Below are 17,628 nucleotides of genomic sequence, written 5' to 3' on the forward strand. Positions count from 1 at the left end.
TCCACCCGCAACCATAGCAAATTAATTGTAATTCAAGAGGAACTATGGGTTAGGATGATCTGGGACAGTGCAAATTAATGGAAACATTTCATTTGAGGTAGTTGCCTTGCTTTTTGTGACATTTAAATAATTCTTAATGGTTATTTCTAAAGTTGCATATAAGGATATAAATCAATGTATGCAATTTTATGCACATTTGTGCCCTGGCAACACATTGCTTTTTTGAGAACCAGGCACAAGACAGGGGCTGGAGCATGCTGGGAAATGTTGGGAAATGCTTCCGTAGCTGGAAGTGGGAAGGCGATGAGTGCATGTTTCCATCATATTGGTTTTATGAACCATAGAGATAGAGCATAATGTATGGGTTATGGTGACCCTATGAAAAGGACAGGGCTCCTGTATCTTTAACAGTTGCACAGAAAAGGGAATTTCAGCAAGTGTCGTTTGTATATATGGAGAACCTGGTGAAATTCCCTCTTCATGGCAACAGTTAAAGCTGCAGGAGCTATACTAGATTGACCAGATTTAAAAGAGGGCAGGGCACCTGCAGCTTTAACTGTTGTGATGAAGAGGGGATTTCACCAGGTTCCCCATATATACAAAGGACACCTGCTGAAATTCCCTTTTCAATACAACTGCTAAAGATACAGGAGCCCTGTCCTCCTTTCCATAGGGCCACCCTAGTATGGGTAAGCACTGAGGGCCGGCCCCATGGCGTCACTCTATTATTGCCTTTGTCTATGGTGTGTCGCTCTAGTCTCTCTATGATTCGTCGCGGCAAATCCGCCTGCATCATTATGCGACTGAATTATGCGGCTTTATGGGAGTTGTAGTTCTGGCGCGCAGGACCTTTCCTCTCCTTTGCGATGAAGAGGCAGGCATGGAACTACAGTTACCACAATGCACCTGGCTGGCCGTCTTTTCCTCTTCCCTTCGGGTGCTGCTGCGCAGCCGAGTGGAAGGAGTTCAAAACAAGGAAGTGCGGAACGGCGTGAAATGGAGGCGGAGGCGGAAGAGTCCCCGGACTACTGAGGCCCATCCTGGTGTAGGGGGTGGGGGAGAGAAGGGGGTCTCGGTCCAGGCGGCCTGTGGGGCTAGATTCGGCTTGGTGGCCCTTCTGCCTGGGCTGCACAGATGGATGACAGCAAAGTAAGTGCGGAAACGGAGCCGCCGGTCCTCGTTGCCTCCTTCCACAGGCTAAATTGATTGACCCACGAATGAATTTTTAATATGATCTGCAGAAACGCCGCGTCTTGGAACGCAAACCCTAAAAAATGTTTACTCTGAAGTAAGTGGTATTAAGGTAAATGGTGCTTATTAGCAGGTAAGTAGATACAGCAAGGGTAGGTAACCTCGTCCCCCAAATGTCTGGAGAACACAACTCCCATGAGCCCCATCTGGAGTGCGCGAGAGCAGTGGTTCCCAATGAGCTAAGCACTGCGGAGCCCTTGTTTTTCAAATGCCAAGCCATGGACTTTCGAAAAACGTGTTATCTCTATGGCAGTTACCTGTGCGAAGCATTTTTTTGTAGAAAATAAGGGGTAGCCCCTAATAAGCAAAGGATTTTAAGTATACTAAAAAACAGACCATAAAATTTGTGATATTACCACGCAAAAATGACAATGATTTAGTTAGGAATATAAAGACGAATTTAATTTTACTAACGTCTAGTTTAGGAAGGCTGAGCGAAGGAAGATAGACGCTTTTGAACTGTAGTGTTGGAGGAAAATTCTGGGAGTGCCTTGGACTGCAAGAAGATCAGACCAGAACATACTCCAGGAAATAAAGCCAGACTGCTCACTTGAGGGAATGGTATTAAAGGCCAAACTGAAGTACTTTGGCCACATAATGAGAAGACAGGATACCCTGGAGAAGAGGCTGATGCTAGGGAAAGTGGAAGGCAAAAGGAAGAGGGGCCGACCAAGGGCAAGATGGATGGATGATATTCTGGAGGTGACGGACTTGACCTTGGGGGAGCTGGGGGTGGCGTCAGCCGACAGAAAGTTCTGGCGTGGGCTGGTCCATGAAGTCACGAAGAGTCGGAAGCGACTGAACAAATAAACAACAACAAAACGTCTAGTTTACAATTGAACAAATTATGACATGTTTAGCAGCTACTAAACCGAAATGTGATGGGAGAAATCATGTTGTTGTTTTTTTTGTCCTGAACAATCCCTTCCACATCCGGTTCAGCATTTCCTACTTTTAATCTCAAATCTGGATCAACATCGAGCCGATTTCTATGCTTGTTCTTCATAGAACAAAATGCCGAAAATGTTTGTTCACAAAGATATGTGGAACAAAAGGGAACTAGATGTTTCAAAGCTTTTTCACCTAACTTCTTATAGTCAGGAAAAACCGTCGCCCAGAATTGGTCCAGTCTATATTATTTGAAAAATGATTTCAATGAACCATCCCAAGTCACGTCAACAAGTGCATCTTGCTCTCCCGCAGAGAGAGTTGTTAGTTGTACATCACCACATTCAAAAGGATTCCTTCTCCATGAGTTTTCAGGATTAAGGACAGGGAAGTAATCTCTGAAGCTAGTTGCAGGTGCTCAGTGATGTTATATTTTAGTTCTGGTAGGAATTCATCATCGGTGGACTCCAGAAATGAATGGTGAATATGTGAATGGTGCCACGGACCCCCTGGGTGGGTTACGCGGACCCCCTGGGATCCATGGACCCCCAATTGGGAACCACTGCACTAGAGGTCGCTTACTCCTGGGGTACATGATATAGCAGACTATGACTAAGGCTGCAATCCCATGTGCATTTGGGATTCACTTCCATTGCACTCAGTGGGGTTTATCTCTCAGTAGACATGTATGGCAATGGCAAACCACCCCGCTACAAAGTCTGCCAAGAAAACGTCAGCGAAAGCAGGTGTCCCTCTAGGAGTCAGCAATGACTCAAGTGCTTGCACAAGAGGTTCCTTTCCTTCAGACATGTATAGGGTTGCACTGTAAAAGGCTGAACCATTCCTCTCAAATCTTCCAGATGTGTTGGACTGCCACTCCCATCATTCCCAGCCAACGTGGCCGTATGAATGTGGAAGCCTCTAGCTTGAATCTTGCCTCTGCTATGCATTTGCTCAGCCTTCCCCAACCTGATGCCATCCAATTGTTTTGGATGGCATCATTCCTTGCCAGCATTACAATAAGGATTGCAACAAGAATATATGTGAAGTGCTTTGAACAGTCTTAAAAGAGCTACGTAAATGTTAAGTATTATTAGTAATTAACAGACAGAAGTGCATGTTGCTAGAATTGAATAATGAGGTGGAGCTCAAAAGAAATATAAAACTAGTATGTAAACATTGGCTGTACTGCATAGGGCAATGCCCTTAATTTGCTAATTATTTGTTCAATATAACAATATTTAATAAACTGAACCAGAGAAATGGATATCAAAATAAGCATTACATGCTCTTTCGTTATGTTGAAATTACTTTAGCAGACTCCAGGCATTGTAATAGTGCATAGTATTTTTATACAGCAACTGCTCAAATTACTTTGCATATTTAATCTCCGTCCTGACAACAGCTTTGTAAAGTCATGTCAGTTTTATTATCGACATGTTGCAGATTTTGGAGGGGACGATTGAAATAGTGGTTTGACCCAGTTCACATTTGAGGATGAAATTTGAACTGAGTGCTTGCATGCGTTGCTCTAGCACAGGTGGTCCTAACCTTTTGTGGACTGGAGGCATATTTTTAATGTTGAGAGAGTGCTGTGTACATTCTCACAAAATGGTTGCCATAGTGGGCATGGCTGATCACAAAGCACCCATTTCCCAGAAGGCACACTGTTGAGACTAAAAGGTTTTAGCAAGCTACTTTACTAGGGTGACCATATTTTGGAAACCAAAAAGGAGGACCACATGGTCAGCCCCCAAGGGGGCGTGTCCACCAACATGTCCAGCCCCAGGGGGCTGGTCCAGCACCAAGTGGGGGTGCCCACCTGAACATAGCCTTGGTCACATACCTGATTTTGCAGCACACAATTAAGACAGATCTGTTCTACATAACATCTTAATGTTAAAATCACTGAAAGAACAAGTGAGACATTCAATGTAGCTGAAATTAACTTCACTTCCTCCTACCTTTGTAGCTTTTGCTGTACTTATTTATTATTTATTACATTTCTATACCGTCCAATAGCCGGAGCTCTCTGGGTGGTTCACAAACATTAAAAACATTCAAAGTATAAAACAACAGTATAAAACCATAATATAAAATGCAATATAAAAGCTCAACCAGATAAAAACAGCAGCAATGCAAAATTACCAATTTAAAACCCTAAGTTAAAATTTTTTATAGACTGTTAAAATGCTGGGAGAATAAGCTTTGAAGCTTTTGCTATACTCTGGGTGATACAGTCTCCCCTTCCTCAAATATCTTTTCTGACTGTATCCTCACTCCACTGCAAGCTGCTGCTGCTGTTAATGGAGCTGGCTGGCTGGCTTTTTTATTTTTAAATATCAATTTTTTAAAAAAACGTGTGTATGATTGTCACAAGTTTCTCTACACCCATTGCGGTGGGTGTTGTTGGCGGTGGACACTACTTCACCCATTCACACTTCTCCCTTATATACATTAGTTTCTCAAGGCTTGTGCATTGGGATCACTTCACACATCCAGACTTTGAACTCCTGTCTACTTCCTGCACAAACACGCGACTCTGAGACCCTCTTTCTAATGCCCTGCGTTGCATGCCAGCACCATGGGGCTAACTTACAATAGGTGTCTCTGGGTTGTCTGTGCAGCCTCTGTTGTCTCTAAGTCATTGCAGCCAAACCAAAGCTTCCAGCCTCAAACAATCTCTTCCCCCACCTCTCTCTCTCTGCCAAAGTCTCCTGACGGTCCAGCTGGGCTGCGCACTTGGCTGGGGATATTGGTTATTGCAGGTTATTGCTTGGTCATGTCCGGTGACTCTTACTTTAAAAACTTCCGCCACCACCTCCTCTCCTCCCGCACGACCGCTCGACTCTGATGCACTCTTAAAACACTCTGGGTGGCAAACCAGCCTCTCAGGCCCAAAGCTACAGGTGCATCTGGGTTGCTTCAGCCTCTCTCTGCCATATGCCAGTCAATGTCTCCAGCCTCAAACAATTCTCCCCCCTCTTTCTCTCTGCCAGAGTCTCCCAACGATCCAGCCAGGCTGTACACTTGTACCCTGTAGCCAGGGGTAGGGTGCCAGCTTATAGCTTGGTCGCATCCGGCGACTATTATTTTTTTTAAATGCCACCGCCAGCCACCTCTGTCTGCACCAACACTGGACTCTTAAAAGGCTCTGTGTGGCACGCCAGCCTCTCAGGGCTCAGCTACAGCCATCTCTGAGTTGTGTCTTCAGTCTAACTCCAACTCTAAGAGATATGCCAGCCAGCCAAAGCCGCAAATCTATTTTTCTCTGACATGCACTTCAAATATTCTGCATTGCATGCCAGGAGTGCACACAGAGCCTAGCTCACAAGTGAACAAAGTAAAGTGGAAAGCGAAGCAAAGCAGCGACATGCCAGGTTCAAACATCCACAGCAACAGAACATCCGCAAAGATCAGAGCCTCTCAACTGACGCCTCGCTGTTGGTCATAAGAGTTTTTCTTTAAGGATGACCCTTCATCGCCCATGATGTGGAACTCAGAAAAAGGACTCTGGCCTGTTCTGTTTTGCCCTGCGGGCTGCTTTAGCTGACCTCTGCTTTTCCATGTTTTGATCTGTGGATGCCTCACCTCTGCTGAGCTCCAGGTGCCCAACTGCCCACCAAATCTGCAACAGGAAAGGTGCCCTGGTTGCCCAGCACTTCTTAGCTAAACATTGGAGATCCCCTTGATGCCAAGGGCTGAAACTTCTCAAGGAGCAATACCCCAAAGAGGAGGTTTGACAACCTGAGTTTGAAAGGTATGGCTCCAGCGTTTTTTTTAAAAAAAATAATTTTAAAACCTCAAACTTAAAAAAAAAACTTGAAAATCAAAGGATGATTGGATCTGCTTCAAACTTGCCATGGCTAAAGCTCTACTTTAAAAAAAATTAAACCGCCCAGAGGGCTTTGGCTATTGGGCAGTATAAAAATGCAATAAATAAATAAAATTCCTAAAAATCAATGGACGAATGGATCTGTTTCAAATTTGGCATGGCTAAAGCCCTACCTAAGAGCTATCACTGTGCCAAGTTTCATCTATTTATCTTTAAAAATGGTGGAGCTATAAGCATTTTTGTAAGTTCCCATTAAAGTAGAGCTGCCCTTTGGATAGGGAGGATGGGGAAAATCTGGATTTTTCTTAAAATTTCATAACCCCCCCCCCTTTTTCTGGATTCGTTATCAAAAATCCTAACAAATCCAGGTTTTTCCTGTCATATGGTCATCCTATATGCCTTTTGGGGCTGAGCTCCAAAAGGAAAAAACCACTTTTTTGAACCCACATGTTCTGCTTCCAACACTCATTTCACCGAAGGCAAACTGTTGAAGTTTAGAGACAAGTAATCTGAGCAAGGAATTGAGTACCAGGCAGAGGTGGAGTCTTGAGTCTCAAATGTCAAATCACATATTTGCCTCCATAATGCAGAACAAAATATCAGTTTCACAGAAGGTGAATTGGTAATGCTCAGAGAAACAGACACCCAAGGCCCAAGCAAAACATGCACACATACTTAGTACATTAAAACAGCCCCCTCACTTCCCACTACCTTCTCCTAGCTTTGTGGGATGCTCCATACCACCCCAGCACACCTTTTTCCTTTTTCTAAGCCTCTGGGCATGCTTCAGAATTGATAAAGTAAATGAATGAAGTGCTGAGCTGTAGCTGCCCGCCATTTTGATTTTGAAATAGTGCCTCTGCGGTCCACAAGACGCTCAGCAGCATTCTTGAAAATAAAGGTGGTTCTGGAGACTGGCACTTCGCTTTTCAGCATACCAGCCTCCTGGTGAGTAATAATAATTTAAAAAATTGAAATAAAATAAAAATCAGGAGTGGCAGGGAACCTGGTAGTGTGTGGGCAAATGCATGTTGTGAGCAAGGAATGTAACTCTGAGGAAAATAATTGTCTTTAAAATGCATTGACCCTCTACTTTAGGAGGCAGGTGTTCAGAAAAGGTTTCTTGGTGGCATCATGCATTGTTCACTTGCAAAGCCATTCTTCCACAGCTCAACCCTAGAAACGAACAGGTGCTTTTGGACTGATTGCAGTCGGGCTATTTCCACTACTCTAAAAATGTGCTTGTCTATCTTTATGTGCTCTAAATCAGACTGAGATGAGGCAGCGGCATATTATCGACCAGAAGTTTGAATTCAGTTGGAGCTAAGCAGAATATTGTTCTGGGTAATAAGTATGGCAGATATAATGCAAATGATTTTTGTACTTCATAGTAGTAGCATAAGGCCTCTTAAAAATCCTTCAGCTAGGATCAGCTAAAATGACAAAACAGTATATGCTTGAGGCAAGGCTAAGTAATTGCTAGACAGATTTGCGCTGTCTTGCTCTCAAACTCAATTTTGCCTTTTATTTTTCAGTCTTGTTATACATTTCATAATAGTTTCCCAGGAAAATCTGGTTTCTACTCTCTTTATTGAAGTGGAATGTACTGCCATTTTTCTAGGTAGCCGGAGGCAAAGTGAAGAAACCAGGCAAACGGGGTCGTAAGCCAGCTAAAATAGATTTGAAAGCCAAACTTGAGAGGAGCCGGCAGAGTGCGAGGGAATGCAGGGCAAGGAAGAAACTACGCTACCAGTACCTGGAGGAGCTGGTTTCGAGCCGAGAGCGAGCGATCTGTGCGCTCAGAGAAGAGTTGGAAATGGTAATCTCCTTTTCTTTTTTTAACCTTAACCTTCCTTTGACGTGTGTTTTGATTTAGAAGCTTTACCTGAAAGAATGGAAAACCTTGTCTTTGTGCTATTCTTTATCTACTCTGATGTCAATAAGGTGGGTGCTGGAGGCCACTATTTGGTCACACACCTGCACGCGTCAAGTTCTTCACCAATTGACAGGATAACACAGTGAATCCGTAAAGCTTACTGGAGTAGTTCCTAGGGTGAGTGCTCTCACTGCAGGGTGGTTTATTCCGCCAAGTAGTAAAGGATGATTTTATTACACATCAAGTACAGATGCATCGTAGAATGAGTGGTGAATGATCATCTTTATGGACTCAAGACAGCCAGCATACCAAGTGGTTACATGCAAACTGCGAAGTTGCCACTTCATAAATGGCTGCCTGTGTCCACCCACTGCCTGGGGGATTAATATGGGACAGCAGCATTGTGTCCGCCCTCCATTCCCAATAGTTCTTTCAGTAGTGTATAAATTGACACCTGTGTATGTCACTTCTACACTTCCTTACCACCTGTTTTTCACTGGTAAAAGGTATGCACATGTGCACCATATATATTGCAGTAAATCCATGGAATTGAGCTGCAATCCTGCTATCTCATTGTGGATTAGGTGAGCGCACTTTGCTGACTCATGGTCCTAGCCCTTGGAGACAGTGAGAGAGAGCAGAAAATGAAATTTCTTGTATAGTATAGCTTCCAAATCGCGTGAAGTACTGGTTCCCCTCTATTCAGCACTGGTTAGGCTTCATCTTAAGTATTGCGTCCAGTTCTGCGCTCCACACTTCAAGAAGGGCGCAGACAAGCTGGAGCGTGTTCAGAGGAGGGCAACAAGGATGATCAGGGGTCTGGAAACAAAGCCCTATGAAGAGAGACTGAAAGAACTGGGCATATTTAGCCTGGAGAAGAGAAGATTGAGGGGAGACAGGATAGCACTCTTCAAATACTTGTACGGTTGTCACACAGAGGAGGGCCAGGAACTCTTCTCCATCCTCCCAGAGTGCAGGACACGGAATAACGGGCTCAAGTTACAGGAAGAGTAAAAAATAGCCAAAGGCAAGGGTGGAACCAACTTTTGCTAATATTTATGTTTGAAGATTACTTGGTTCCACCCTTGCCTTTGGCTATTTTTTTACTCCCCCACGGGGTTTTCCTTGCTTTTGCACTTCAAGTTACAGGAAGCCAGATTCCGGCTGGACATCAGGAAAAACTTCCTGACTGTTAGAGCAGTATGACAATGGGACCAGTTACCTAGGGAGGTGATGGGCTCTCCCACACTAGAGGCCTTCAAGAGGCAGCTGGACAACCATCTGTCGGTAATGCTTTAGGGTGGATTCCTGCATTGAGCAGGGGGTTGGACTCGATGGCCTTGTAGGCCCCTTCCAAATCTCTACTATTCTATGATTCTGTGTTTTAGCCTTCTGGCTTCTGAGGTTCTGCCAGGCAGTGCCCACGTTCTTTCAAACAATATCTCTGCAGGCATAAAAACTTTCTGGAGTTCCATGCAACCTTTGCCACACCATGTCAACGTCTCCATTCTGTCATGACACATGCACAACCGAACTCTTCAGTGATCACGCTGGGAGCCAAGCATCTTAGCCCTCTCCTTTTGTGCTCCAGTTATTTTATTTGTGCTTTCTGTGTATTTCAGTACAAGCAGTGGTGCATGGCAATGGACCAAGGAAAAATCCCTTCTGAAATTAAAGCCCTACTAAGCGGCGAAGAACAAAGCAAACCCCAGCCGAACTCGGCCAAGATGGCCAAGGCTGTGAAAGCAGATGCAAACAGCCACAGTTCCTGTGAGTGCCCGTTTACGAAATTCCTAGCTTTGTTATGGCTTTGCAGGTGGGCAGGTATTTAAGGATGGTGAAGGGTAGGAAGAGCCCTTGTTAACATTCCTCAGACACCAGGCACAGTGCAACAGTTGTTAAAAAGAACAAACCCTGACTGGAGGCGTACCGTGTAAACGTTCATGGGAATGTGGAAAAGATCTGAACATAAATGGGGTTCTGCCAGTCGGCACCCCAAGTGCAGAACAGCAGAACAATGAGGCACACGCGTGGCAGTTCTTTTCTTTTCTTTTCTCCACACAGCAGTCCTGTCTGGTGGTTGGGTTGACCCATTCAAGACCATCCAGTGAGCATCTTGGCAGTGAGCACCCAGCTGTGGCCAAAGGCGGGAGCTGCCAGGGGGGCAGCCAACCCACAAGGACGGCTCTTTCTCTCAATAGGCTGGCTTTGGGGTCAGGGTCACTCTGTGGGGTTGAGCATCTAGGGATACTGCTTCTTGCTGGCTGTGGCCTTTGCCTTTGCTTTTCTGGTTCTGGCAGCAGAGATTTGAACCCAGATCTTCCTGGTCCAAGTCCAGCACTTCTTTTATATGCACAAACATTTAGTCACGTCCTTTCCACCTTGCAAGGGTGGAGTGATTTAGCAAGAGCCACACTGAGCGGTGCTGCTGCTTGCATGTGCAGAGCAGCTGAGGGTTTTGGGTTTGCTTTTTATCCCTCTTAGGAAAAAAAGCACACATTGTCCAAGAACTAGCCCCAGTACATTTAAATGTGGCTATTCCTATGTATAAGTTTCGTGCTTAAATTTATATGAAAGAGCAGCTTGTAGAACTTCATCTGGCTGCCTGTCTGGCTTGCCCTTTATTTTTATTTATTTATTTGTTACATTTATATCCCACCTTTTTCTTCAATTAGCTGAAGGCGGCTAATTGAACAACCCCCTGAGGCAGGTTAGACTGAGAGTTAGCGCCTGGCTCAAAGTCACCCAGTGAGCTTCATGGTCAAGTTGGAACGTGAACCCAGTTCTTTCCAGTAAAAACACTCAATAATCACTACGCTGGCTCTCCTTTTCCTTACTGCCATTGAAATGGCTTAACAGAATCTCAATCTAGGATACATTGCTCCAGTTTTGCTTCGGGTGGTGACAGAGTTGTTAACTGTTCTTGACGTATTGGTGCCAACCCATACAACTCTGTTGATATGATAACTTGGATCTTTTAGTGCAAATAACGTCGTGCTATGGCCCTGTTCGCACATGCATGCTTCTCATGTGGACTGGCATGGGCAAGTAAGTCGCCATATATCAAACATGACTGATAGAACTTTCATTGATAGATTGGTTCACATCACCTTGTACAGCTAATCCACTTCACATAGTGGAGGAGCTGGTTCATACATTCCCTACACCATGCAGATAAGGCAGTGTAGGGTGTAGGGCTTTAAATTATCATTATACCAGCTGATATGCCCGGTGTTGCTCGGGTCCGTGAATAATGTTTATAACATTTATTTGATAAATAATAAATTTCTCTGCAACTTATTCATCTTAAGGTTGATTGGTGTGTTTTTTTAGTTTGGTTGAGTTAGTAAATTGTTTTGTTAGAATAAATGGGAAACTGTGTTCATAAGAACTGAATTTTAAATTAGAGCTTTGTGATAAACCACATTTTTTGCTTTACCTGAAATGCCTACACCTCCCATCATGCCTTGGCTGGAGCAGCCGTCTAAACTTCAAAAACAATCTGGACACACAACACCCTTTCTACCAGCTAAAAAAGATGCAAACCTAAGAATATGTTTTCAAACAATACCCAGCATTGCCCAGATACAGTGGACACAGGGAACTGTTGTATGCATGTGCTCTGAAGACACACGATGGCACTTTTTAATTTTAATTTTTTTAGTTAAATGGTCAACCCACCACCTTATGGTGCAGGTGGCATTATGCCACTGCTATGGAGCCACATACCCACCACCATGTGAAGTGAGGTGAGCAGTAACCCATGATATGGGCTTCCCAGTAGTGGTGCCCTGACAGCCCTGGAACAGCCTTGCCTGGTGCTGATGCAAATGTTGTCTTGGTGCCAAGTGATTAATTTTTTACGTGCTCAGGCATTTTTTCTCCAGTTTTTACGTATATCATCTGGCTCCTTATGTTTTAGCCCATTTTTATGGTGATAAACTATTTATTGTGCTTCTATTTTGTTAGCCTTCTATTTTTGTTAGCCTCCATTTGTGTGATGGAGTGGTGCGAGTGCTACAGGCCAGTCTAGATAAATTACGAAGCACTCAAAGCACTTTTTTCAATGGAAGTCATCAAGTGCCAAGTAATCATTCAATGTGGCATACTTGCGTGTTGCGATATAAAGCCATTGTCTTAAGATTTTGTAGTGATGTCTTGTCTTTTCCATTTATTTTCTGCTGCAATAATACATAGGATTGGATCTAAAATTAATTTGTCCAGCAAAGTTTCTATTCACATCCTAAAGTAACATTCACACGTAATCACTTTGACCTGATTGCTTTTTTTTAAGTGTGGAGGGCATCGTACATAATACGATTGGTCAGCAACTAGAGATTGACGGGGGCTGCATTTTGAAATGAGCAAAGGCTGCAGTGCTAACGAGATTGCGTTGCCCCTACACAAACTGAGAGGCGGGCAAAGGGATCTTTAACCTCTTTTCTCTCCCCTGACCCCTATGTGAACAGTAACAGAGGTTTTACCAGCACTGTATGCCATATATTTCAGTGTTGTCCATAAAAAATGAATGTTAGATTTTTTTAAGCTGACAGCTGAAATCATAACTGCAACCATAGCTTACAGCTATCTTTGAATTTCTTTTTCAGGGTGAAGATCGAATAACAGAGACGGAGGCTGATATTTGAAAAACCCAACAAGCTGAAATAAAATTAAGAAAAAGCAGTGATTTGTTATCTTTATGTTAATCTTCCATTGATGATAATGTCAGCCAGTTCTGATTCTGCAAAGAACTTGACTGTTGAGAAGAATTACCAAAAGAATTTGATGGCAAACTGGCAGAATTAAATCTATAACTTTTTAACCCAGTTCTTTTAATATAGATATTGCAACATACATGTGTGTAGAAATGTCTGCTGTTACTTGTTTTTAAAAGTTACGGTTTGTGGTTTTGATTCTCTATTCATTATTCATGGGTAGTGATTATTTAAGCATACGTGTGCAGTGAAGTCTGAGATTTTGTTCATCTGAAGTGGTCTGTTATACATATGATGTTCATGGTGCATGTTGTGGTGGTAATCGCTTGATCCCATACTAGGCTGTGAATATGTAATGGCTGCTGTCTTCCTTTTTAGACTTCAGTTGTTTCTGAGCTCGCATAGCGTTGTGGCTAAGAACTTTCCCTGTGAACCAGGCCATGTTTCAAATACCACATGTGCCATGAGCTTGCTTGTTGGCCTTAGGCAAGTCCACTCCACCTGCAGTTTGGGGTGAAAATACTGGCCTTCTTGTTCTGGATTATTGTATGTGAAATGCTTTGAGTACTCCAAACTCTTGCTAGTCAGGAAATGGTGTTCAGTGTAGGGGTTTTTTTCTGAATCAAAGTAGGAAGTGCATTTCACTCTGTACTCAAAATGATCCCTGTTCTTCTCCAGTCAGCTTGAAGAACAATGGGCATGTGTTCTTGCGATTGTAAGACAGCCTAACTAACATTGCCTCCTACCCTCTCCTGTCCGCAGTCAGCCAGGTGACAAGGAAGATGTTTTCTGGAATTCTCCCACAGCCATCTGGTGTGCTGCGAGCTGCATGGGCAACCCTTGTTCATCCTAACTCCTTTGGAGTGATGAAGGCCCTCCCTACTAGTGTTCCCCAGCGCACAGATGGGGAACATCAGCCCCCCTGTTTTATGCCACGTTCAGGCCCACGGGGCGTTCTGCTCATGTTCAGGCATGTTTCAACTGCTTTTGCTGCTCTAGGCTCCCATGCTGCAGGCTAGCCAGCCATCGATTAATTTGTCCTCCTGAATGAATCCTGTCTTTCACAAGTTGATTCAGGCGTTTATCATCTTGGGAAATGAGATGGCTCATTTACACCATAGCAAAATAACGTCAGAAATGAATTGCTGGGGTGGCGCTTATGAATAGGCACCCTTTTGCTTTAGATTTCGTAAGCTTGCATAATTGTGTGCCTCTGTAGGGCCTGCTTGCTAATGCTCTCATTTGAATCAAACACCCAATGCCATCTTTCTTGCTTGCTCAATGCAGTCAAGGAACAACTTTGTAAGGGAGATGCCATTTCCCACCTACCTGGTTGGCCGGGTGACAGCTGGAGAAAGAGAAGGCATAGAAGTGGTCTGTCAAGTACTCTAACACTGACTTTTCTCTTGCTGAATTGAGCACATTAGCAGTTTTGTATGCAAATTAAAGGGTGAACAGCAGGCTATTTGTGGAGAATGGTGAATGGGTGCATATAACTGGTTGGCTCCATCCAAGACTTTTGATGCATGAAGTCCTGTAGACTCTAGTCTGCCTATAACATTGTACATCAGAAAATGAAAGTTTTGGTCTCTTACAACCTGATACATTTGTCACTCTCATGTATTTGCTGTTGAAAAATAATGCATAACGCCATGCCTGTCCTGTTGTTTTGTATTAAAGTGGATGTGACTGCAAGCATTTTTGGTGTGTGTGTGTTTTATTGAAGGGCCAGTAGAATGCCTACAATCATGGGACAATGGTGGAGAGGGCTGTATACTGCATATTGTGCACTGCCCATAGTGACACTTCTGGGACCAAAACTGGCATGACATTAACAGTAGAAATCTTTTAAATGTGCATTTGATTTCCTTATAGCTATGGTTTGTTGAAAAGAACCATAGTTAAGCTGCGGTTTGTCAGGTTCGGATAAAATGACAAGCTGATAAAATGACAAGCTGACCATCTGTCAGGGATACTTTAGGGTGGTTTCCTGCATTGAGCAGGGGGTTGGACTCGATGGCCTTGTAGGCCCCTTCCAACTCTACTATTCTATGATTTAAAATGGAAGGGAAAGCTTCTAAACTGTTCCTTGCAGGCATTCTGGAGCCAGGCGAGTGCAAGGCTTGCATGGATCTCTTCTCAGAATGCTACATCATGGTTTAGCATTACATCCGAATAACGCCAACGTTTCTGAAGGGCCCAGGCACTGGGGGAGATTGCTCTGATGTTACGTCACAGAAGCGCCAAGCTCCTGCGCTTTCAGCCGGGGGGGGGGGGGGGGAGAACGTGGAAGGTTTCCTTCTGGTTGCAGCCCCTCATGACTTGCTGCTCCTGAGAGAGAGGCTGAAAAGCACTTGCGTATGAGCAGAACAACTCCTGTGCCACTTTGGATCCTGGCCTTAGCTTTCCTAGGCAACGTTCTATTCCATTAATAGATAGAGGTCTCTGTCCAGTTTCCACATTGCCAATCTGGAAACCAACATGTTAGGAGAAGGAACTTTTAATAAAGTGGTTGTTTTAGAACTGGGATAGTGGGGTGATATATTTACAAAGAGCGTTAGTATAATTTTTCATGACCTTGTTATAATTCGATAAAATTTGCAGAGTAGCTTTAAAAGGCAATTGTCTGCGATGACTTGCAGTGGTTTATATTTGTTGCCTCTGGAATAAATTTGCAATATTAACTAACCACTTCCCAAATTTTCAAGCGTTAGCGTGGCAGTTCCTTTCAAAAATATTATGGGGCATGTGGAATACCTTTCTTAATGCCTTTTAGAAGAAATTAATACACATTACACATGACTAAGAATTCTGCAGCCCAATAATTGGCTGGTTAGTTGAAATATACATTTGAAACTCAGACGCCCCACTCCCTCTGTGTTTTGGACCTTAGTGAGGGGAGTCATTTCTAGGGTGCTAGGGATCTAGGGATGGCTAGGGAAGATCACCAGATTGAACTCTTCCACCAGGTGCTGCATTTGTAAGCAGATAAGATCACTCAAATGCTCTTGGGTCTGCGTTTGGTTACTGTGGGCATTTGATCAAACGGCTGGTGCAACTGGCTTTAGCAGCTGCCCAGATCTGCCCAGGCCCTACAGTGCCCTCTAGAGGAAGAAAGAGACATTTTGATTGCTTGGTGATTCTATAGAACAGCGGTCCCCAACCTTTTCGGCACAAGGGACCAGTTTCGTGGAAGACAATTTTTCCACGGACCGGGGGGGGGGGTGTTTGAGGGGATGGTTTTGGGAAGCCCCCTCGCTCCCCCACTCCAGGGTCCTGGCTTCACTTCAGCTGGGCAGGTGAAATGGCGCCCCAGTACGCTGGGTTGGGGGTGGGGTGGGTGGGTGGGTGAAAGCAGCTCACCTGCGTGGCCTGGTTCCTAACAGGCCATGGACCAGTACCAGTCCGTGGCCTGGGGGGGTTGCGGACCCCTGCTGTAGAACTTAAAAGATAACGTAACAGTGGGCGCTGGCTATATCAACGCCTCTGCCTCAAAAGTTTTATCTGTTCTTTCAATACTGTAATTTACTTCCCCTAAAGAATCCTGGGAATTGTGGTTTGGAGGAGGTGCTGAGCTTTACCTGTGAGAAATCAGCCCTCTGAAAATGGTCACGAAGTGCATTCAAGTGTGGGTGGGTGGGGGAGCATTAGGGGAGCATGTGCAGGTACGGGTGGGCGGGAGTGTGGCTGCTACCTTGTCCCCTACCATAATTGAAGACCGGGTCTCCCCTGAGTAAATGTGCTGCCCAACTGGTTTGTTTGTAATTCTAGTGTTGTTTTAATTGATTTTAATGATTTTAGTAATGCTTTATATGAATGTTTTAACAAGGTCTGTATAATTTAATTGTATTTTAATGGATATTACAACTGCTTAGAGATATTTTTGTAAAAAAAAATTGCACAGGCTCATTCATCCCCGGATGTGCAGGGTCTTCCTGTGCAGACAGGGCCTCCACGATGCAGCAGTTGAGTGGGGTCAGCAGATGCAGTCTTGGCTGGTGCCCCCTTGCAGGTATAGGTATATGACGCTCTTTGGAATCATCTGCAAAGCCTTTTGCTAGCCTCTATCACACAACTGTGGCAATTCTTAGAGGCCCTCAACGAGAAGAAATGGCTACTAAACCAGTCGTGGTCCTAAAGTAGATATGCTGAAGTGTTTCCACTTATGATGACTGACCATGGCCGCTGGGTAGGCTTAGGCCTAGCCTCTAAGTGTCTAAATGGCACCCATTCACTCCAAGAGGAGGTAGTTGTAAGGAAATGACATCTGAAAAAGGACTTGAAGAATCAAGTATGTTGTGGTTTGGACATGTGAAATGGCAGTAAAGGGCAAAGTGGACAAGAAGTACTTCATCACCTCCGACAGTCATAAGTTAAAACTGGGATTCTTGAACACTGGTAATACCTATGTGCACACTAAGGATTATTGCCCACTCCATATTGCTGAAGGCTGTCCTGCACTGGCTTCTGAACTGGACTGTGTTAGTAAACTGACTACAAGAGTTTCCTAAGAATGTTTAATGGAATGTTTAAACTCACAATAGATCTGTTTTTGCTGGTCCAATGCTGTCAGCAACATTTCTTGTCAACATAGGTGGTTATAGGGGTGAGGGTAGGAAAGCAGTGTGCTGGCATTCTGTGTGCCAGATTATGCAGTGCAGTCAAGATGCATCCACTCTCCACTCAGAACTTTGAGCGTCATCGCACGAGGGAAAATCACGTCTCCTTACCATTGCTTCTATGTCTCAAAAAACAAGTCTGACCTACTGGGGTGTTTTTTGTCGCGCGAAGAAGGCTAGAAGGAGCGGAAGGTGTGTGGGACGCAGATGATGTCGTGAGAGGGACCCGCGAAAATCGGTGAGTGCCCAGGAACGAGCGTGCAATAAAACACTCATCTCATGATGCCCATAAACTTCTAGAGGTTCAGGGTAGGGATGGGAGGCTGAGACCCAAATTGCTCGAGTACACGTGTGTGCATGCCACCAAACTCTTAAGGGCATCTCCAACAGATCCCCCAAAGGCATAATAGGGATAAAAGAAGTATAGTGTTTTACCAGAGGCAG

The 17,628-nt window shown here is 44.3% G+C and overlaps 1 protein-coding gene across 1 annotated transcript; it reads left to right on the plus strand.

Moving 5' to 3' along the window:
* The first annotated feature begins 969 nt into the window (after positions 1-969).
* CREBL2 (cAMP responsive element binding protein like 2) lies at positions 970-14,263 on the plus strand. Its single transcript, XM_063134382.1, has 4 exons — positions 970-1,149; positions 7,596-7,793; positions 9,473-9,620; positions 12,458-14,263. The coding sequence occupies exons 1-4, from the start codon at positions 1,135-1,137 to the stop codon at positions 12,460-12,462; spliced, it is 366 nt and encodes a 121-aa protein (XP_062990452.1). The 5' UTR covers positions 970-1,134; the 3' UTR covers positions 12,463-14,263.
* The last annotated feature ends 3,365 nt before the right edge of the window (positions 14,264-17,628 follow it).

This window comes from Elgaria multicarinata, chromosome 9, assembly GCF_023053635.1.
Source record: "Elgaria multicarinata webbii isolate HBS135686 ecotype San Diego chromosome 9, rElgMul1.1.pri, whole genome shotgun sequence".
NCBI classification, from domain to species: Eukaryota; Metazoa; Chordata; class Lepidosauria; order Squamata; family Anguidae; genus Elgaria; species Elgaria multicarinata.

Excerpts from the sequence above, each read along its gene's own strand:
- CREBL2 (XM_063134382.1), top strand. Across the intron at positions 7,794-9,472 it reads TCAGAGAAGAGTTGGAAATG|TACAAGCAGTGGTGCATGGC; the intron begins GTAATCTCCTTT and ends TGTGTATTTCAG.